The sequence below is a fragment of the Camelina sativa genome, chromosome 14, assembly GCF_030686135.1.
Source record: "Camelina sativa cultivar CO46 ecotype springtype chromosome 14, ASM3068613v1".
Taxonomy (NCBI): Eukaryota; Viridiplantae; Streptophyta; class Magnoliopsida; order Brassicales; family Brassicaceae; genus Camelina; species Camelina sativa.
Window position 1 is genome coordinate 33,582,569 of NC_141893.1, and position 16,713 is coordinate 33,599,281.

At 39.2% G+C, this 16,713-nt stretch overlaps 3 protein-coding genes, 1 non-coding gene and 1 pseudogene across 6 annotated transcripts; 2 read left to right on the forward strand and 3 right to left on the reverse strand.

The window, feature by feature from the left end:
* Positions 1-875: 875 nt before the first annotated feature.
* LOC104743000 (serine/threonine-protein kinase BRI1-like 1) lies at positions 876-5,373 on the reverse strand. Its single transcript, XM_010464112.2, has 2 exons — positions 4,981-5,373; positions 876-4,874 (listed from the first exon to the last, which is right to left on the reverse strand). Exon 2 carries the CDS (start codon positions 4,728-4,730, stop codon positions 1,221-1,223), a length of 3,510 nt encoding a protein of 1,169 aa, XP_010462414.1. The 5' UTR covers positions 4,731-4,874; positions 4,981-5,373; the 3' UTR covers positions 876-1,220.
* A 3,036-nt stretch (positions 5,374-8,409) lies between these two features.
* On the reverse strand, positions 8,410-12,650 carry LOC104743001 (chloride channel protein CLC-f). Of its 3 annotated transcripts, none has more exons than XR_015579686.1 (8): positions 11,926-12,606; positions 11,418-11,820; positions 10,688-10,882; positions 10,056-10,472; positions 9,788-9,892; positions 9,057-9,482; positions 8,733-8,965; positions 8,410-8,622 (listed from the first exon to the last, which is right to left on the reverse strand). XR_015579686.1 is itself a non-coding variant. In XM_010464113.2 (8 exons), the coding sequence occupies exons 1-8, from the start codon at positions 12,385-12,387 to the stop codon at positions 8,550-8,552; spliced, it is 2,352 nt and encodes a 783-aa protein (XP_010462415.1). In that variant the 5' UTR covers positions 12,388-12,650; the 3' UTR covers positions 8,410-8,549. The 3 variants fall into 3 exon arrangements, 2 of the variants coding, with proteins under 2 accessions (XP_010462415.1, XP_010462416.1); XM_010464113.2 differs by having other exon boundaries at positions 10,018-10,472; positions 11,926-12,650; XM_010464114.2 differs by having other exon boundaries at positions 10,018-10,472; positions 11,418-11,833; positions 11,926-12,642.
* Positions 12,651-12,699: 49 nt separating this feature from the next.
* TRNAS-UGA (transfer RNA serine (anticodon UGA)) lies at positions 12,700-12,781 on the forward strand. The gene has a single exon. It is a non-coding gene; the product is annotated as a tRNA-Ser (tRNA).
* Positions 12,782-12,908: 127 nt separating this feature from the next.
* LOC104743002 (pentatricopeptide repeat-containing protein At1g55630) lies at positions 12,909-14,861 on the reverse strand. Its single transcript, XM_010464115.3, has 2 exons — positions 14,749-14,861; positions 12,909-14,656 (listed from the first exon to the last, which is right to left on the reverse strand). The coding sequence occupies exon 2, from the start codon at positions 14,506-14,508 to the stop codon at positions 13,066-13,068; it is 1,443 nt and encodes a 480-aa protein (XP_010462417.1). The 5' UTR covers positions 14,509-14,656; positions 14,749-14,861; the 3' UTR covers positions 12,909-13,065.
* A 561-nt stretch (positions 14,862-15,422) lies between these two features.
* LOC104743003 (PRA1 family protein G1 pseudogene) lies at positions 15,423-16,249 on the forward strand (annotated as a pseudogene).
* The last annotated feature ends 464 nt before the right edge of the window (positions 16,250-16,713 follow it).

A 16,713-nucleotide genomic window follows, 5' to 3' on the forward strand; every position in this document is an offset into this window, starting at 1 on the left:
GTTTAAGTTAAACCCGTTAAAACAGGTGTTTTTATCCAACTGTAAATTAAATTAGTTTTTTACAATTTTGCTGAGATTTGATATATTAAATATTAACTTCTAAATGATAACCTAAATATACCTAATCTCACTATAATACAATGGTTTCCTAACTATTGAAAAATCTCGCACTAAAATTTAACAAGCAACTTCTCCTCTTTTGACCACAAACCAAAATAAAGAAAAATTTATCCTCTTACAAAACTACTATACGATATTGCGGAGTGTCTATTCTCTTACAAAACTACTATCCACTATTACGGTGTATCTGTTTCCGTGAAAAGCTAATTCTACAAACTACTTACTCTATTAAGATTTCCAATTTACTGTATAACCCCAAATATATAAATAAACACTATATAATCAAAGAAAATAAGTCAAAATAAAAAACTACATTACAAAAATACAAATTACAAAAAAAAGTAACTAACAAAATATTTAATCTCGTGTTGTAGCACGGGGATCACCTAGTATTGATTTATTCCCCATGTAAAAATATGCTTTGGAGCCGATGATCGATCTTCTAGTTCATTGGTTCGGCAAGAGAAGAGAAGCTAAAGCTAATATTGTATAGAAGTTCAAGGTTTCATATGTATGCTACGATCATTAGTAGTCAATGGCAGTGCTTCCTTTTCCTACAACTGCATCTGCAAAGTGCATATGACAGAATCTTATATTTGGGTGAGCCGGACCCTAAGCATGAGGCTCCCTCAGCCTCTCAATAACTGCATTATAATCTCGGCCCATAATAGAGACACACTATGATATCTATATGTTTGATAAGAGTGATATGATATTATGTTCAAATCAATGTACTAGCAGCTTGGACGATACGGTAAACGAAATAAGATATGAAAAATTCTTATAAATATTGAGCTAACTCTTACAAAATATAGTTCTGAAAGTAAACGTCATGATCAAATAATTTCTTAACTGGGAAACCTACAAAGGTTTACAAAGGTGAGGGAACTTCTATTACCGTGTTTGACAAGCAAGTTAACCAAAGGCAAAACCCTCCCAGCCAAATCAGAAGAGCTTAACAGTAACAGCTGCCGACAATAACTCTTCAATGTCTACCTCATCTTCCCAATCGTACCGTCTTTCTCAAGCTTCTTCGGTTATATACACTGGACAGTGGACACCAAAATTTGGAACAAGTAACAAAGCAATCTCAGTCCTCTCTAAGGCTCCTTATCCCGGGAGTCTTCCACCAACGGAGTCTCCTTAAGCGAAAACTCATCGAGACTTTCGTCTTCTTCTGTGTCAGCCTTAAGCTCTTTGAACATTGCCATCACTTGAATCATTGTCGGCCGCTTAAACGGTCGATCATCCAAGCATTGAGACGCTATCTTCAAGTAATTAAATAGCTCAACATCGCCTGATTTCTCGGTCACAAGCTCCGGATCTATAATCTCAGTTCCTCTTTTCTCTCTATAGAGCTGTTTTGCCCACCCGACTAGGTTATTATCTTCCCCAAACTCCCCTGGATCAATGGGTTTCTTACCAGATAGAAGCTCAAGAAGTATCACTCCGTAGCTGTAAACATCCCCTTTGGCTGTACACCGGAAACTCTGGTAGTATTCCGGTGGAACGTATCCTGGTGTACCCGCGAGCGTGCTCACGCTCAGATGAGTGTCTAGAGCGCTGACCAGCCTCGCCATCCCGAAGTCCGAGACACGTGCTTCGAAATCTTCATCTAGAAGAACATTGCTCGATTTCATGTCTCTGTGGATTATGTGAGGAATGCAGCTATGGTGAAGAAACGCTAGCCCTCTTGCAGCTCCAATCGCTATCTTCTTCCTTGCGGCCCAATTTAGAAATATTCCACCTTTCTTGGATGATTTCTCGTGAAGAACGGTTTCTAAGCTTCCCCATTTCATGTATTCGTAAACAAGAAGCCTCTCTTCACCAACCTTGCAATATCCCAAAAGCGGAACAAGGTTTCTGTGTTTGATTTTCCCAATTGTTTCCATCTCAGCCATGAACTCTCTATCGCCTTGTCCCGTGACACGAATCAACTTCTTGATTGCTACAACAGATCCGTCTCTGAGTTGAGCCTTGTAGACTTCTCCAAACCCACCAGATCCGATCATAGTCTCTGCGCTAAACCCGTTTGTAGCTTCAAGAAGATGCGCGAAAGTGAGCTTTCTCAGAGGCTTTTCGAACGTGGCAACGTTGATGCTAAGCGGTTCAGGAACGCTAGAGAGCTTCCAGCTGCAACTTCCGGAAGTTGGAAGGCTCTCAATGTATTTATCCCTCTTCTGTTCCTTTTTTTGAACTTTCCTCACCTTGTAAAGCGCCATGATTAGCATCACAAGACACATGAAAGAAAACGCGATTCCAGCAATCACAGCGGTTGCAACAGTTTGCTTCTTGGCATGGACACGGGAGGTAATGGGCCGACGAGGAGCTGAACCGCACGGACGCAAAGGAACACCACACAGGCCAGAGTTGTTTGCGTATCTTGTGACAGGGAATGTTGTAAGCTGACCTCCAAATGGGATTGGACCGGTGAGGTTGTTGTTAGAGACATCGAGATCACTGAGGAAAGAAAGCGAGCCCAGCGATCCAGGTAAGTAGCCTTGAAGATCGTTGTGAGATAGATCGAGAACACCAATCGCTTTCAATCCTCCAAGACTATCCGGGATGGTTCCGGTTATCCGGTTATGCCCCAGATTCAAAACCTGGAGATAGCCCATGTTACCATAACCAGGAGGTATAAAACCTGAAACCCCATTGTACGAGATGTCAAAGTAGATCATGCTTCCGTTAGCTGAGAACGTGTACATTGTCATGCCTGAGTATATTCTTGTCGCAGGACACGAATGAACCATTGGAAACCGCTCTAATCGCTCCGCGCGAATGCCTTCAAACTCTACTAAACCCCCTGCACCTCTGCAGTCTGTTCCGCCTTCATTCCTCACAAACGCAAACTGTTTACCTGAAACACTCCCTGGCATCACTAACCCGGCCTGGCTAGCCAGCTCACCCGGGAGGTCCCCAGTTAGACTGTTGCTGTTCAGATCAAGCCAAATCAAGCTCTTGCAGTTCCCTAGCTGGCGTGGAACGTTCCCGGACAAAGAATTGTTCCCGAGCTGCAAGATTGCTAACTTGGAAAGGTTACCGATTCCGCTAGGGATTGTCCCGGTGAGACGGTTGCTTGAAAGAGAGATCCAGATCATGTTGGTGCATCTCGAAATCGACTCAGGGATCGAACCGGTTAAGAGATTGTTGTTGAGGATGAGAGTTTCCAAATTTCCACCTTTAACACAAACACCTTCAGGGATACTTCCAGTGAGATTGTTCGCCCACATAACCAAATCCGACAGATTCGGCAACATCCATATCTCTTTCGGGATCGGACCAGTAAGCTCATTGAAGCTGAGATCAATCGTCTTCAAGCTCTTGCATTTACCAAGCTCCATAGGAACTGTTCCTGAGAGGTAATTGTTGGCTATGAGAATCTTTTCAAGAACCGGCGAGCTTTGCAGAGAGCAGAAACCAGACGGTACGTTTCCGGTGAAACCATTTGAGCTTAAATCAAGAACACGAAGATTCGAACAGTTGGTGAGTGATAACGGAACAGAGCCTGAGATGTTGTTGTAAGCAACGTATAGGTAAGTGATTCCGGTGATTTTACTCACGACGGTGGTTAAGAAATCGCCGGAGAGGTAGTTGTTTCCGAGGTTGAGGTTCTGTAACGAGACGCAGGCGGCGAACTGTGGAGGGAGCTCGCTGGAGAGAGCGTTTCCGGAGAGATCAAGAACCTCTAGTGTTTTGCAGAGTAGAGAAAGCTCCGGTGGGATTTCTCCGGAGAAACGGTTGTGAGCTAGAGAGAGCTGTTTCAGGTTCTGAAAACCTCCCCAGTATTCTCCGCCGGGGATTTTTCCGGCGAGATTGTTCCGGGAGATGTTCAACGTCTCGAGGTATACGCAGTTCGGTAGTGAAATGGGGAACTTATCGCCGGAGATATTGTTCTGTGATAGGCTCAAGAAGGTGAGATTCCCACAGATCCCGAAACTTAAATCGGAGAAATCGCCGGATAAGTTGTTGTGAGTGAGATCAAGATACTTCAACGACGCCGGAAAATCTGAGATGAAACTCTCCGCGATCTTCTCCGATAAGGTATTGTAAGAGAGATCAACGGTCGTCAAGCTCTTTAAAGACGACGACGGAGCAAACCCTAACTTTCCGGCGAGCTTGTTGTTTGAGAAATTCACAGAAACCAGATTCGAACATGTCGAGAAAACGTAATCCACCGTAGAATAGTCTGAGATGGAGTTGGAAGACAAATCCAGAGCTTGGAGATAACAATCAGAACGAGACCAATCTCCTACAGAGGAAGAGGAGAAATAGTTTCCTTGCAGGTAAAGATTCTGGAGATTAGGCAACGCAGTGAGGTTAACTAGGTTTAGGGTTCCGGTGATTCCACCGTTTCGGAGATCTAATCCGACGATACGACCGTCATCAGAGCAAGAAACGCCTCGCCAAGAACATGAACCACGACCGGACTCGTATTTCCAGTTACCAAGAACGTTACTGGGATCAGATTTCACAGAGAATTGCTTAAACGCCATTAGAAGAGCAGTTTCGTCGAAGTCGGAGTTGATTAGGTGTTTTCCATGAAAGCCCATCACAAGAGAAGTCGTGAAGAAACAGAGGATCAACACAAGCAGCCATTTTTGCTTCATTTGGCACACCCCAAGTGTTCGATTAAATTCCTTAAAGAGGTTGAGACTCCAAGGAGTTTGAATTGGATATCTCAAAGGAGTAAGGATCTTCTTTTACGGACATGAATGAACCCAAAAAAAAAGTTTAATCTTCTCCACTGTGCTCTGAAGAAAAAAGAAAAGGAAAAAACAGAGTAAGCTTTCTCAGAATAGCAACAAAAAAAGAAGAAGCAATCTTTATCAATGAAAAAGTCGATTCTGAATACGGAACCTTGTTCAAGAAGAAGATGAAGAAAGAGTAGAAACTAAGGTTGACGGTGACTGAAGGAGACAGAGTTTCGCTGATGAAGAAGACAACAAAGGTCGTTTTTTAGATACGGTTTCTGCTCAAGTACGATGTTGCAGAGATGGTCGGATTCATTTGTTAGATTTTTTTTTTAGTATCTTTCCAAAACCAGATGGGTTAAGATTTCGTAGCAAAGAGAGAACTCTCGTGAGCCTTACAACATAGAGAAGAAACTTTTTTTTAGCATGAACAACATCACTCTGAAAAAAGATTATGAAAAGGAAAAAAAAAATCTTTTTTATTTTTTTTATTTTTTATTTTATTTTTGTTCAAAAATCTTTTTTGTATCTTTTGCGTAATTGAAGAGTTTATAGCTCTGTTTACAAAGAAATATCAAAGGTCTAATTTGTAAAGCTAATTATTTCTTTTAGTTATTTTATTTTATTTTCTCTTTGTGGGGTAATTTGCAAAAGCAACAGAGAACAAAAATTAAAATATTAATAATAAGAAAAAATGGCAAAGAAGAAAACAAAAAAAAAGCAAGAAAAAGGAAAAGTAGATAAAATGAAGACATATTATCCTACAGAAAAGAAGAGAAAACATAATCATGATACTAAAGATTAATTTCCTCTTTATAATCTCTTTCTAATTATCAATTCTTCTATTAGCTTAACCTGAAATATACAGTATATGTTTAACTCACTAATGAATGTATATTTGGGTTGATTTACAAAGAAAAAGTTAGCTTAAGATTCTTAGTGTACATATTCTACTGAGTACTATAATAATGAGTTGTCCCAAATCAATTTACCATTCCACTGACCAAAAATGTGAGATATTATTTAGGATTTATTACCTACAATTACGAACACTCTTACTAATCTGCAAATGTTGTACAACAGCTATTATTTTTCTCTTTTGCCCGTTGGTGATAAATCTCAAATTGGACTTTTTGAAACACTTGGATTCGATTCAATAACGTTCCTAATAAATAATTATCTGCCTTTATCTTCACTTTTTTGGGGTTAGATGAATTAACCGGCACGTATAGGTGGTATAGCTATATATATATATAGCCATATAGGTCTCTCGTTCCCATATATAAATAGTAGTAACCCCCCTAACCTAATACAAAGAACATAAAATATGATAAGTTTGACGATTATTACGATAAAGGCCTACTTTTTCCTTAGTTCTCGTATGTTTCTACGCATTTATGCGACTTTCTAACCCTACACGGCACGAAGCACTATCACCCCTTATTAATATGATAAAGCATTCAACAAATATTGTTCTTTGTGGCCCGGTGTTTTATATTTATTTATGTAGTTGCCGCTTAACTTTTTGCTACCTTAGCATTTAATCCAATTTCTTACCTTAGCACATATATATAGCTCTGTTAGTTAGTCTTTCAAGGTGCATTTATAAACAATGAGAAGCCACCTAAATATCTCTTTATAATACACATTTGATTCAACTAGATAGAACAAGTTCAATAAGTGTTTGTTAAATCCAATTCGAATTTTATGTAAATAAATTGTTGAAAATTTTACTCTAAATGCCATAAAATCTATAATATATCAATACAGCTTCTTACACTACATACATAAACACAAAAAAATAGAAGCATGAATCATAAAAATGAGATTTTGACAAAAACAAAAAAAAGAATCATAAAAAATGAGCTATAAAGTATAAATTACCAGAAAAAGACAAACAAACTTCTTGAAATGTTAAAGAACATAGTTTATAGTTTATACGCATAGAAAATAGGGAAAAGGAAATAGCTTATGTTATTCAAATTATTTTAGCTTGTGTGATGTCCAATGTAAATGACAATAGGGTCGGAAAATTTTGGAAAAAAACTATAGGGAGGCGAGCAAATTAATAATAATAATAGGTTAGATAACAAAAGAAATAAAACAAGCAGGGGGTTTTATGAAAAGCTGGAAACATGTTTCGTCGCGCGTGGGCCGTAGGGTTGGGCCGGGTACCGATTTTGTCAGTATTCTCATCCGCACGAGCGCATATTATTTCTACTCTAAAAAGATTCTCCCCATGCCCACTAATTTTTGTATATACATATTTTATGTATAGTGTGATTATTATTCAATTACCAAAGGACTACAAATAGTGTTTTGAAAGAAAACATTTGTGCACTCTCCTAATTTCCTAAATCTAAAACATGAGACTTTTGTAGCTAAAACAATCATAAATCTATGACTCTTCTTCTTCGTTCTTTTTCCTTTAACAACTAAGTTTTTTGATAACTAGTTGTTAATTAAGAAGGAAATATAAAAAAAACAAAAACTCTTGATCAGTATTCTCATAAATTATATTTCAAACTATTTTCTAATTTTCAGTTGCATGTATAATATATATAACCATCCAGTAACCATCCTTAACCAAACTATGTAATTGGTTTTGTGTGTGTGTGTGTAATGAAAGGTGGATGATGACTTCATGAAAACGACTATAAATCTATTGATGACCCATATGCTAATCAATCCAGTATTATTCGTCTTATTTGTCTAAATTACAAATCACCTTTTTTATATGTATATATTTATGTTCTCTTTTTTTATTAATCCATAACTTGTAAAAGAAGAAATAAAAAAGGCGGAAAAGGACATTTTAATGGTCTCCAACGTATCATTATTAAAATTAGGTACAAGAAAATTTGACGAATTCATGCATGTCTGTTGACATCTTTCAAGCTTTCATATAAAAAAGGTTCACATATATATAGCTGTTTTAGATAACATATCCAAAATGATTACGCTTATACATTTTGATAATTTTGTTTGACATTAAGGACCGACCTAATAATGAAGAAAAGGCTAAGCAATTTTAATTTTTTTTCACACCCACTTACCAATATATGGCCAACAAAATCCAATCACATTCCAATCAATTAGTCAACTGTTTATTGATTTTTGCCCCTTTTTTTCTTAACAAAATTTAACTGTAAAAGCTCTTTTGAGTGCAAACCATGGGTCCATTATCAGTCATTACGCTATCTTTGTGGATCTTGTTCTGTAGATGATTTTTTTTTTTTTTTTTTTTTTTTTTCTGTAGATGATTTACTCATCAAGAATAAACATTTTAAAGATTTTTAAGTCCCAACTTTACTTTAACAGTTGTACATCACATTCATGCAAAAGAAACGTAATTTTCGAGAAATTTTTCAAACATGAGCTAGCAGATATTAGTAAATTAACGAAACAGTGAATAATTGCGATATAAAAAAATTCGATTATATAAATTGTCGTATCCAAAATTTAGTAACAAGAATTTTAAAAGTGGAGATTGCCCAACAAATGTAGCATCTATGATCTATTTCACTTGATTTCGTTTGATGGAGTATATGAATATGACTATATATGAGTGTCTTACTTTTGGTGGGAAGAATAATTTCAGAGCTAAGAAAGAGGTGTAATCAATATTATTTTTACGATCATGTTTTCCTCGTTGTAATAATCAATTGGACCTCAAAAATATAAAAAAGAAGAAGATAAAAAAAAAAAACCTATACCAAATGGGCACAAACCCAATCAATGCCCGTTTGCACCAACCTCTTTGTCTTTTCTCCGGTCGTTGATCGATCTCCTACGACTCATTTCATCTCTGCGTGATTAAACAAAAAAAAAAAAAACAACCCAAAAAAAATTAACTTTGGTTTTGGTCAAATTAGATTTTAAGTTAATAGTAAAAAGGAACATATTCTGTTTTTTTACCTGAGAAAAGTCCAAATAGAGTCATAATGAAGAAGGCCAAGCAGTTTCCTTCTTTTCCCTTTGTGAATTACTTCACCTCGTTTTACGACAGGTAATTGCTTCACACCTCTTGCCTCCATCAACTCTTTGGCTACACCAACCGTCGCGTCTGGATAACAAGTAAGCAAACCGCGTTCTTGGCCTCGGTATGTTATATTCTTAGTACACACTGAAGAAACCGGACATGTATTCTCCTGCCAAGGGACAAAGACTTATTTCAAGTCAACCGTGATTTAAAGAGCAGAGTGATGAGACTGAGGGAGTTTGTTTTGTTTCACTTCTTACATCTAAGATTGTAGAGACGTTATTGGACAAGTATCTTTTGATGTCGCCGTGAGTTAGGATCCCGGCTAGAAATTCATCTTCATCGACCACCATAAGGCAGTTTTGGTGGCTGTCCATAAGGATATTTCTTGCTTCTCTTAGAGTTGTTCCCGGAGAAACCTTCACGTAGTTCTTTGACATAACCCGCAAAACCTTTAAGTCTTCCAGAATAGTTTCTTCATCCAAAAAGGATTTATGGTCAGGGTTCTCCATGACGGTGAGCTCAAGGGAGTCAACATTATCCGTGTGTCTCCAGACACCTTCGGTTTTACGCTCCGAAGGTGAAAGAGAAGAGTATCCTCTTCCTGTGTTGCGACCTTCAGATGAATCACTCTCTTTGCCTTGGTTTGCCACAGAGGGAACCCATATAGCTAAACCAACCGCTCCCTGTTAATAGAGAAATCAACAGTGAGAGCAGATCCTGAACAACTTGATCAAAATATGAACCAGAATGCAGCATGTCAAGTGGAAACAGAATGTTTTTATCTACATGCAAACTAACTCTGGACCTCTAGTTAAAAACATAATATTACAGCGACATCTTAAGTGGTATATTTCACACTTTTAACAAGGGTTTTACTGCTTGATTGGCTAAACGGGCAAACTTAGGACTATCTTAATGAATCCCGCCCATCTTACGCGAATTTACAAGATACGCACCATTAAAACTGAGCGGGAAAGAGAAAATTTACCATGAGGGGAAGCAAAATTCTGTAATCTTTTGTTAGCTCGAACAGCAGTAATACTGATGTTAAGGGCACAGAGCACATGGAAGCTAGTGTCGCTGCCATTCCAACCTGCATCACATAAAACGACAGCATTTCAATGAGTCAGATTTCAAAAGAACAAAATTGAACAGTAATAAAATATATTTTAAAAAACTGCACTGAAGCAAGGGCCTGCGACAAAGGAAATACAATACCAGAGCATAAGCTTGTGGTTGAGCAACAGCAGCATTACCAGGAATAGCTCTGTTAATAATCTCAGCAGCCGAACCCCCAAACACAGCACCAACAGCAGCACCAATCATCAAACTTGGTGCATATAGACCGCCTACAAGCCCAGATCCTTTGCAAAGAGCTGTAGCCACAACTTTGGCTGCGGCTAACTGAGCTAATAACCAGATTCCGGGAGCTGAGGCACTCTTTCCAGTATGCAGGATTTCCTCAACATTTGTAAACCCCCAATACAAAATTCCAGGGTACTTGAGAGCAATGATTCCAGCTCCTAAACCACCCAGTGCAGGGCACACAATAGCGGGAAGACCAAATTTTTCTTTGATGAAGTCGAATGACTTGGTAAACCACGTGACAAGGCGAGAAAAAACAACGCTGACAGCACCGCAAAGCATGCCTAATATCAGGTACAGAGGGAGCTCTGGAGACAATTGAAAACATGTTTGTAAATTTAGAGACAAAATGCTCGATGAAGCAAATATATATTGACCTTCATTATTTAAAGCTACCAAGATTCTTTATGATAAATCACATTATCAAATATCCATCAGGACACTAAAGCATAAGTTCCAAAAAATCATACGGTAAGACTAACTGGAAGGTTTGCCATACAGATTAACAGTGAAAAAAACATACCTGCAGCGGACTTCAGATCGTATGAGGGAACTGTAAAAGCTGATTGAGTCCCAAGCAGTGCATTTGACACAGTCGAAGATATAACAGAGGCCAATATTATCATTGCAGTGGTAAAGGGAGGCGAGTTCTCGGCACGTAGAGGTCTTAAAACGGTCTCAATAGCAAAGAAACAACCTGCCACTGCTGCATTGAAACCTGTAACGAGAATAAAGATCGAATAAAATCAGATTTCTGACAATAAACAAGTGAAAGTATAGCGAACTGAGTTCCTGCCTTAAAAAAACAAAGAAACATAGAGCCTCTCTTACTGCTCTTATCTTTAGTAAGAAAACCATTACCCACGAATCATACTTTAAATAGCCATACGTATACTATTATTCAGAAGTTACTCCCAGCAAGATGATTTGTCTAGTAGTAGAACCTAAGATCCATAGGGGCACATTTTAAGCACATTTGCAGGCTATATAGTACATAAACATTTCTGGGACCAAGAGAGTGAGCGAAAATGAGGGGCCACAAATATTGCGATAAGTCAAAATGATACCAGGACCTAGTATAGAGTATAGACAATTATTGATAAAAGTCATCAGGTTAAAGCTAATGTTAAGTAGCAATATACTTGAGTTGAGTGAAGGAGCTATGTTTCTGTTTCCGTGCCTTGACAAACCAAGTATCCATCAAAACCAATTCATAAGGTGCATAAGAGAAGAGGTGGGGCGTAAAATTATACCAGATGCAATCCCAGAAGCCGCACCAGCTGCAGTGAGAGCAATTCTCCTTTCTCTGTTGTTTTCCATCATGAGTGCAAAACCATTGGCACAAGACTTTCCAATGTCGACACTAGGTCCCTCAGGACCCAGTGAACATCCTGTACCAAGGGTCACAGCAGCTTGGATGGCCTTAATCACTGGATAAATACCAGCAAGAAAATCTAGTCCCTGTCTCTGAGAAGAAGTGGATTGCCTGATTTGGTCTAAGATCTCGAGCAAACCGTGCATCATCCCTACTATAACACCCCCAGTGACCGGAATTAGAAGAATCCGGTGCCAAGTGTCAGCTAGTCTCTGTAGACGAAGCCATGCAGCACCTTCGTTGGGAGTACCAGCCCATGCCCACTCATGAATGACATGAACCTAGACAAATACACTACTCTATTGAATCAGCACTCAAAAAAAAAAAAGTATTAGCTTAATTCAAATCGAATCAATATAGATCGAGATCTGATAAAATGATCGTACCCCTTTGTTGAAGCCGGCGACACAAATCCCAGCGGCAACACCTATAAGACATCCGATGAGAAGCAGGGCCCACTCAGGTGGAGCACTATCTCCGAGCACTTCCTCATCAAACCCGTACTCGTCATTTCGATCATCGACGTTATGTAAATTGCTGATACCACCACCACCGCCATCTTCTTCTCCAGCCGAAAACGCGGAAGAAGAAGAAGAGGACGGATTGTGGCGCTCTCTATCGACTCTGTTATTCTCCATCCGTTTGAAGCTTAAACGACGCCCTGAGAGTGAAAATCTCCGATCTAGATGCTTAAACAGATCCCTAACTCCTCCAGCTCCACTTCTGACAGCCGGGGACTGAGATTCAACATCGATATCACCATCTTCTCCTCCAATGCCGTCTTCAACGCCGGTCGATCGCAACAGATGCCTGTCTTCGTTGTACTCCCCAGCACCTGCCGATGACATATCTTATTTCAATTGGCCGTTAACAACACATCATCTCCTCGCCGTGATAGTTCACGATGATATCAATTACGTTCTCCGGGAAGAAATCTTAGACTACAGCTCAGAGATTCGTCGCCGGTGTTGTTCAGATTTGATCGGATTCAGATTCCGAGAGGTTTTTTACCGTCTCGATAACGAAACACGCGGCAGGAGTCGTACGTAAAGAGAACCTTCAGTGTCAACTAGAAGATTCAAGTCAGATATTATGGGCCTTTACTGGGCTCAAGTTTTTACTTAATATAGATATAGTTTTAATTGATTTGTTTACCACAAGTCGATATGTCCGAGTGGTTAAGGAGACAGACTTGAAATCTGTTGGGCTTCGCCCGCGCAGGTTCGAACCCTGCTGTCGACGATATATTTTGCCTTTTTTTTTTCCCTGCGCTTAATTTTTGTTGGTTATTTCAGTTTCGCAAAACAGTTGTTATTATTAACTCATTCAAGTATACAACAGTCACTGGGGAAAAAGAAGAAACTTACAGTACAGAACAACCAAAATAAGAATTTTATTTGATTGTTTTGTAAGATCATCACTGTGTCGAAACATATCTGCGACAGGATAATGAACGTCAAAATTAAGAACAGCTACATTTTGTTTAATCAATATCACAAAATCGCCTTCGAAACAAAAACCAAAAACTAGGATCTTCTATATTTTTTCAGCTTTGAAATTAAATGAGCATAATGCCCTTTCTCCACCATGTCCTTGACTACCTCGTGAGCCTCTAAAAGCTTCCCTGCGTTTCTTAGGTTGTTCACCAGAGTACTATACACCACAAAATTAGGGTTACACCCTCTTGACTCCATTTCCTTGAGCAACGAGCACGCCTCTTTGAACTTTCCCGCCATACAAAACCCCCGGATGAGGGAATTGTATGTGAAAACATTCGGGAGTTGCCCCTTTTCCGTCATCTCTTTGAACATCTCCTCGGCTTTCCCGAGCTCCCCGCCTGAAATATATCCTGTAATCATAACAGTGTAGCAAACAACGTCCGGCGTGCACCCAACTTTCACCACTTCATCCATAAAGTACTGGCAAGCTTCTAACTTCCCAGCTCGGCTCAGCCCATCTATCAGAGTAGTGAAATGGATCACACCAGGCTCTACTCCTACTTCCCTCATATGATTTAGCAGGTTAAGAGCAGCGAGAGGCTTGTTCCCTGTTGCTAGATGGTGGAGGAGGATGTTGTATGTATACAAATCAGGAGAAAACCCGTCTTTAACCATTTCATCGAGCAATCTGTAAAGCCTATCTGTTTTCCCTAACCTAAAGTTTGCAAACATTACAGTATTGTAAGTGAGAACATCCGGGGAAAACCCGTCTTCTAACATCTGCTCGTAAACCCAATCAATCAGCTTGTACTGTTTCACCCCTAGCAAAGAATGCAAAATGGCGTTATAAGAGTGTTTGAAAGGTCGGTAGTTGAAAGTCTTCGACTTGATGAACTGCTCCACGACATCCCTAGCAAGGCCTGCTTCACCGCAAGTGCATATCAACAGATTAAACGTGCGTGCTGTAGTTGGATAACCATCTTTGATCATCTCATCAATCAGCCTGCACATGGCTTTATACTCACCACACTCTGCAAATATCTTCATAAGCAAATGATAACAATTCGCCGTGTGCCTGAAACTCTCTTGTCCACCACACCACAGAAAGAACTTGTAAGCTAGCTTAGCACACCTAGGCTTATTATCATAGCTCAGAGTCCTTAAGATCCCAACAAGAACCTCTCTCACCAAAAGCCCTGAGATTGTAACATTCAACTCATCTAAAGCTGATTTCGTATTGAACCCGGGACAATCTTGCTGTAAAGTATCGAGAACACGAGACGCACCGAGCTTAGCACTCTCCAAAAACCTTCTCCTAACAGAGATTTTCTCACCATGTTCCTCCTGAAAAACCCCACAATCCATCTCAGAAGATTCCCATGTTATCTTCATGGGCTCTTCGACACCATCATCGGTTACACCACCACCGATGCTACTACCATTGCAAAACTTCCTCGATGTGAAGAGAAAGCGAGAAGCTTTACGGACTACAACACTTGTGCCGGATTGAATAATAACACCGTTCATCATATTTGAGCTTAATCCAAAACTGAGGTCTCTTCATCATCTCTGCCACTTAAACGAACTAAGCAGCCTCGAGAAACCTAAATTTATATTCAAAGACGCAAATCTCACCACCGCGAGCCTCGGATTCCCAAAATCGCAAAAACCCATCAAACTATATGTTCCGGCGAGTAAAGCAAATTTGAAATTTAGGTTTCCATCTGAAATCGACGAGTTGAAGAGGGTAGAATGGTAAATAGAACGAACCTGAATCAATCAATCAAGTGTTCCTTCCACTCACTCAGAGTCGTCTTGTTGCCTCTCTTTTTGCTCTTTGTTTTTGAGGAGAAGAGAATGAAATCGCCGAAACCGAATCACACACTTCTGAAAGAGGATCCGACCCGAATTATATGGGCCCTTCAATCAAGCTGGCCCAGCCCATAACGTTGCCAACGTGGGAACCACTTTTTTTGTTTTTCTTTTTACTTTTTCTGCTTAAAGTAAATATGTATTAGGGGAGGTATTGGTTTAGGATTTAGAAAGAATTTTAATGACTTTAAAAGTTAGGTAAAATATGTTGTTATTCAATCAAGACTTTTAAAAACTCTTTAAAAATTTGGTGTTATTGGTTGTGGATTTGTAAAAAGTTATCTAAAATCTTGATAAATCTAGTGTTATTGGATTAAGAGTTTTATAAAGTCATTAAAAGTTTTATGTTATTCAAGTAAAACAAAAGAATCTTGTATTGTTAATGAATTCAAACTTTATGTTATTGGTTTAGGATTTTATATCATTTCCTTCATAACAAAAGTCATGAAAACTCTTTCATCAAATAGAAAGATTTCACAAGATTAGAAAAAACAAATCATCAAGATTTTAAAAAACTTCCTAAACAATCTCTTAGAATCCTTCATTTTTAACTTTCAATTTTCTATGATTCTAACAATCAGCAAGAACATAAAGTCATTAAAATTCTTTCTAAATCCTAAACCAATACCTCCCCTTAATCAATACTTGAAAACATTTTAATTTCGGTTTAAATTGGTTGACTAGAGAACTCAAAAAGTGACGTTAGGCAATGTTAGCACCGGTGGAGACTCTTCCAATCACGGTGGAGGGGACAAGTCTCTCTGCCGTTGATGTCATCTCCATGTCGATGCATAATCTAATAGCTTCTGTTTCTAGCTACCGTCCATGGTGGTCTGAATTCCTAGCATTAGGTTCCATCGACCGTCCAGCCTCTTTCTCCTCCGCTGTTTCGCTCGTTAAGCTCAACCTCCGGCATTTTGCGGTTAACTACTTTCTTTTAACTGCAGCTTCGGTCACACTCTACTTGATCAGTGATCCCACTTCTCTTCTCACCTTTGCCTCCTTTGCAATCATGTGGCTGCTCCTATATTTCTATCGAGACCATCCATTGGTCTTGTGCGGTTGACATATTAACGACCGTGTGATCACCCTCGGGTTGATCCTTGGCTCGATTTGGGCATTGTGGTTCGCAAACTGCATCCAAAGTCTGGTCCTTGGCATCGTTGCCAGTGTCCTGCTTTGTTTGGTCCACGCCGTCGTACGGAATTCAGACGACCTTTTTGTACAAGAAAAAGATGTTGTTCCTTCCAGTTTTCTTCATTGGAGCTGACAATGTTATGCTTATGTTTCAGACTTTAAGTACGTTATTCGTAGGGATGTTAACAATGGGTTAAAACCCGATGGGTACCCGAAACCCGTTTAAAATGTAGAGCTTTCAGACCTGTTTTTCAATCAGGAAAAAAATGGGTAAAAAACGGGCGGGTATCCGAAATCTTGTAATCTTACACGGGTTTACCCTATAAGACTATGGGTACCCATCAGGTTTTTTTTTAAAAAAAATCTTTTTACTAAAACGACACCGTTTCGCAATAACCCTAGTCTAATTGCTTCTATCGAATTGGTTCTGATCAGAGAGTGTTCACGTCGGCGAAGTTGTGTTCTTCATTGGTTTCAAATTCAATCTTCGGACAGAGCTTCTCGTGACCCTCTCATCACCTCCAAAGCAGGTACGAATCCTCTTTGATTTTCATTTTCTGGGTTGGTTTTAAATTACAGCCTTTGATTGTGGGTGGAATCAAGTTTCAATTTTGAATTAGCTTTAAGCTTTGATCTGTCTATATAATTTATGGGTTTGAAGCTTTGAACTGTCTATATAATTTCTGGGTTCGAAGCTTGTTTGATGTGTTTGATGTGTGAGTGGTT

Bases quoted from the DNA above. Each gene is read 5' to 3' on its own strand.
- LOC104743000 (XM_010464112.2), bottom strand. From the start codon at position 4,730: ATGAAGCAAAAATGGCTGCTTGTGTTGATCCTCTGTTTCTTCACGACT.
- LOC104743001 (XM_010464113.2), bottom strand. From the start codon at position 12,387: ATGTCATCGGCAGGTGCTGGGGAGTACAACGAAGACAGGCATCTGTTG. The intron at 11,821-11,925 runs GTACGATCATTT...GTATTTGTCTAG, and splicing joins TCGCCGGCTTCAACAAAGGG to GTTCATGTCATTCATGAGTG. The intron at 10,473-10,687 runs GTATGTTTTTTT...AATTGTCTCCAG, and splicing joins CGATCTGAAGTCCGCTGCAG to AGCTCCCTCTGTACCTGATA.
- LOC104743002 (XM_010464115.3), bottom strand. From the start codon at position 14,508: ATGATGAACGGTGTTATTATTCAATCCGGCACAAGTGTTGTAGTCCGT.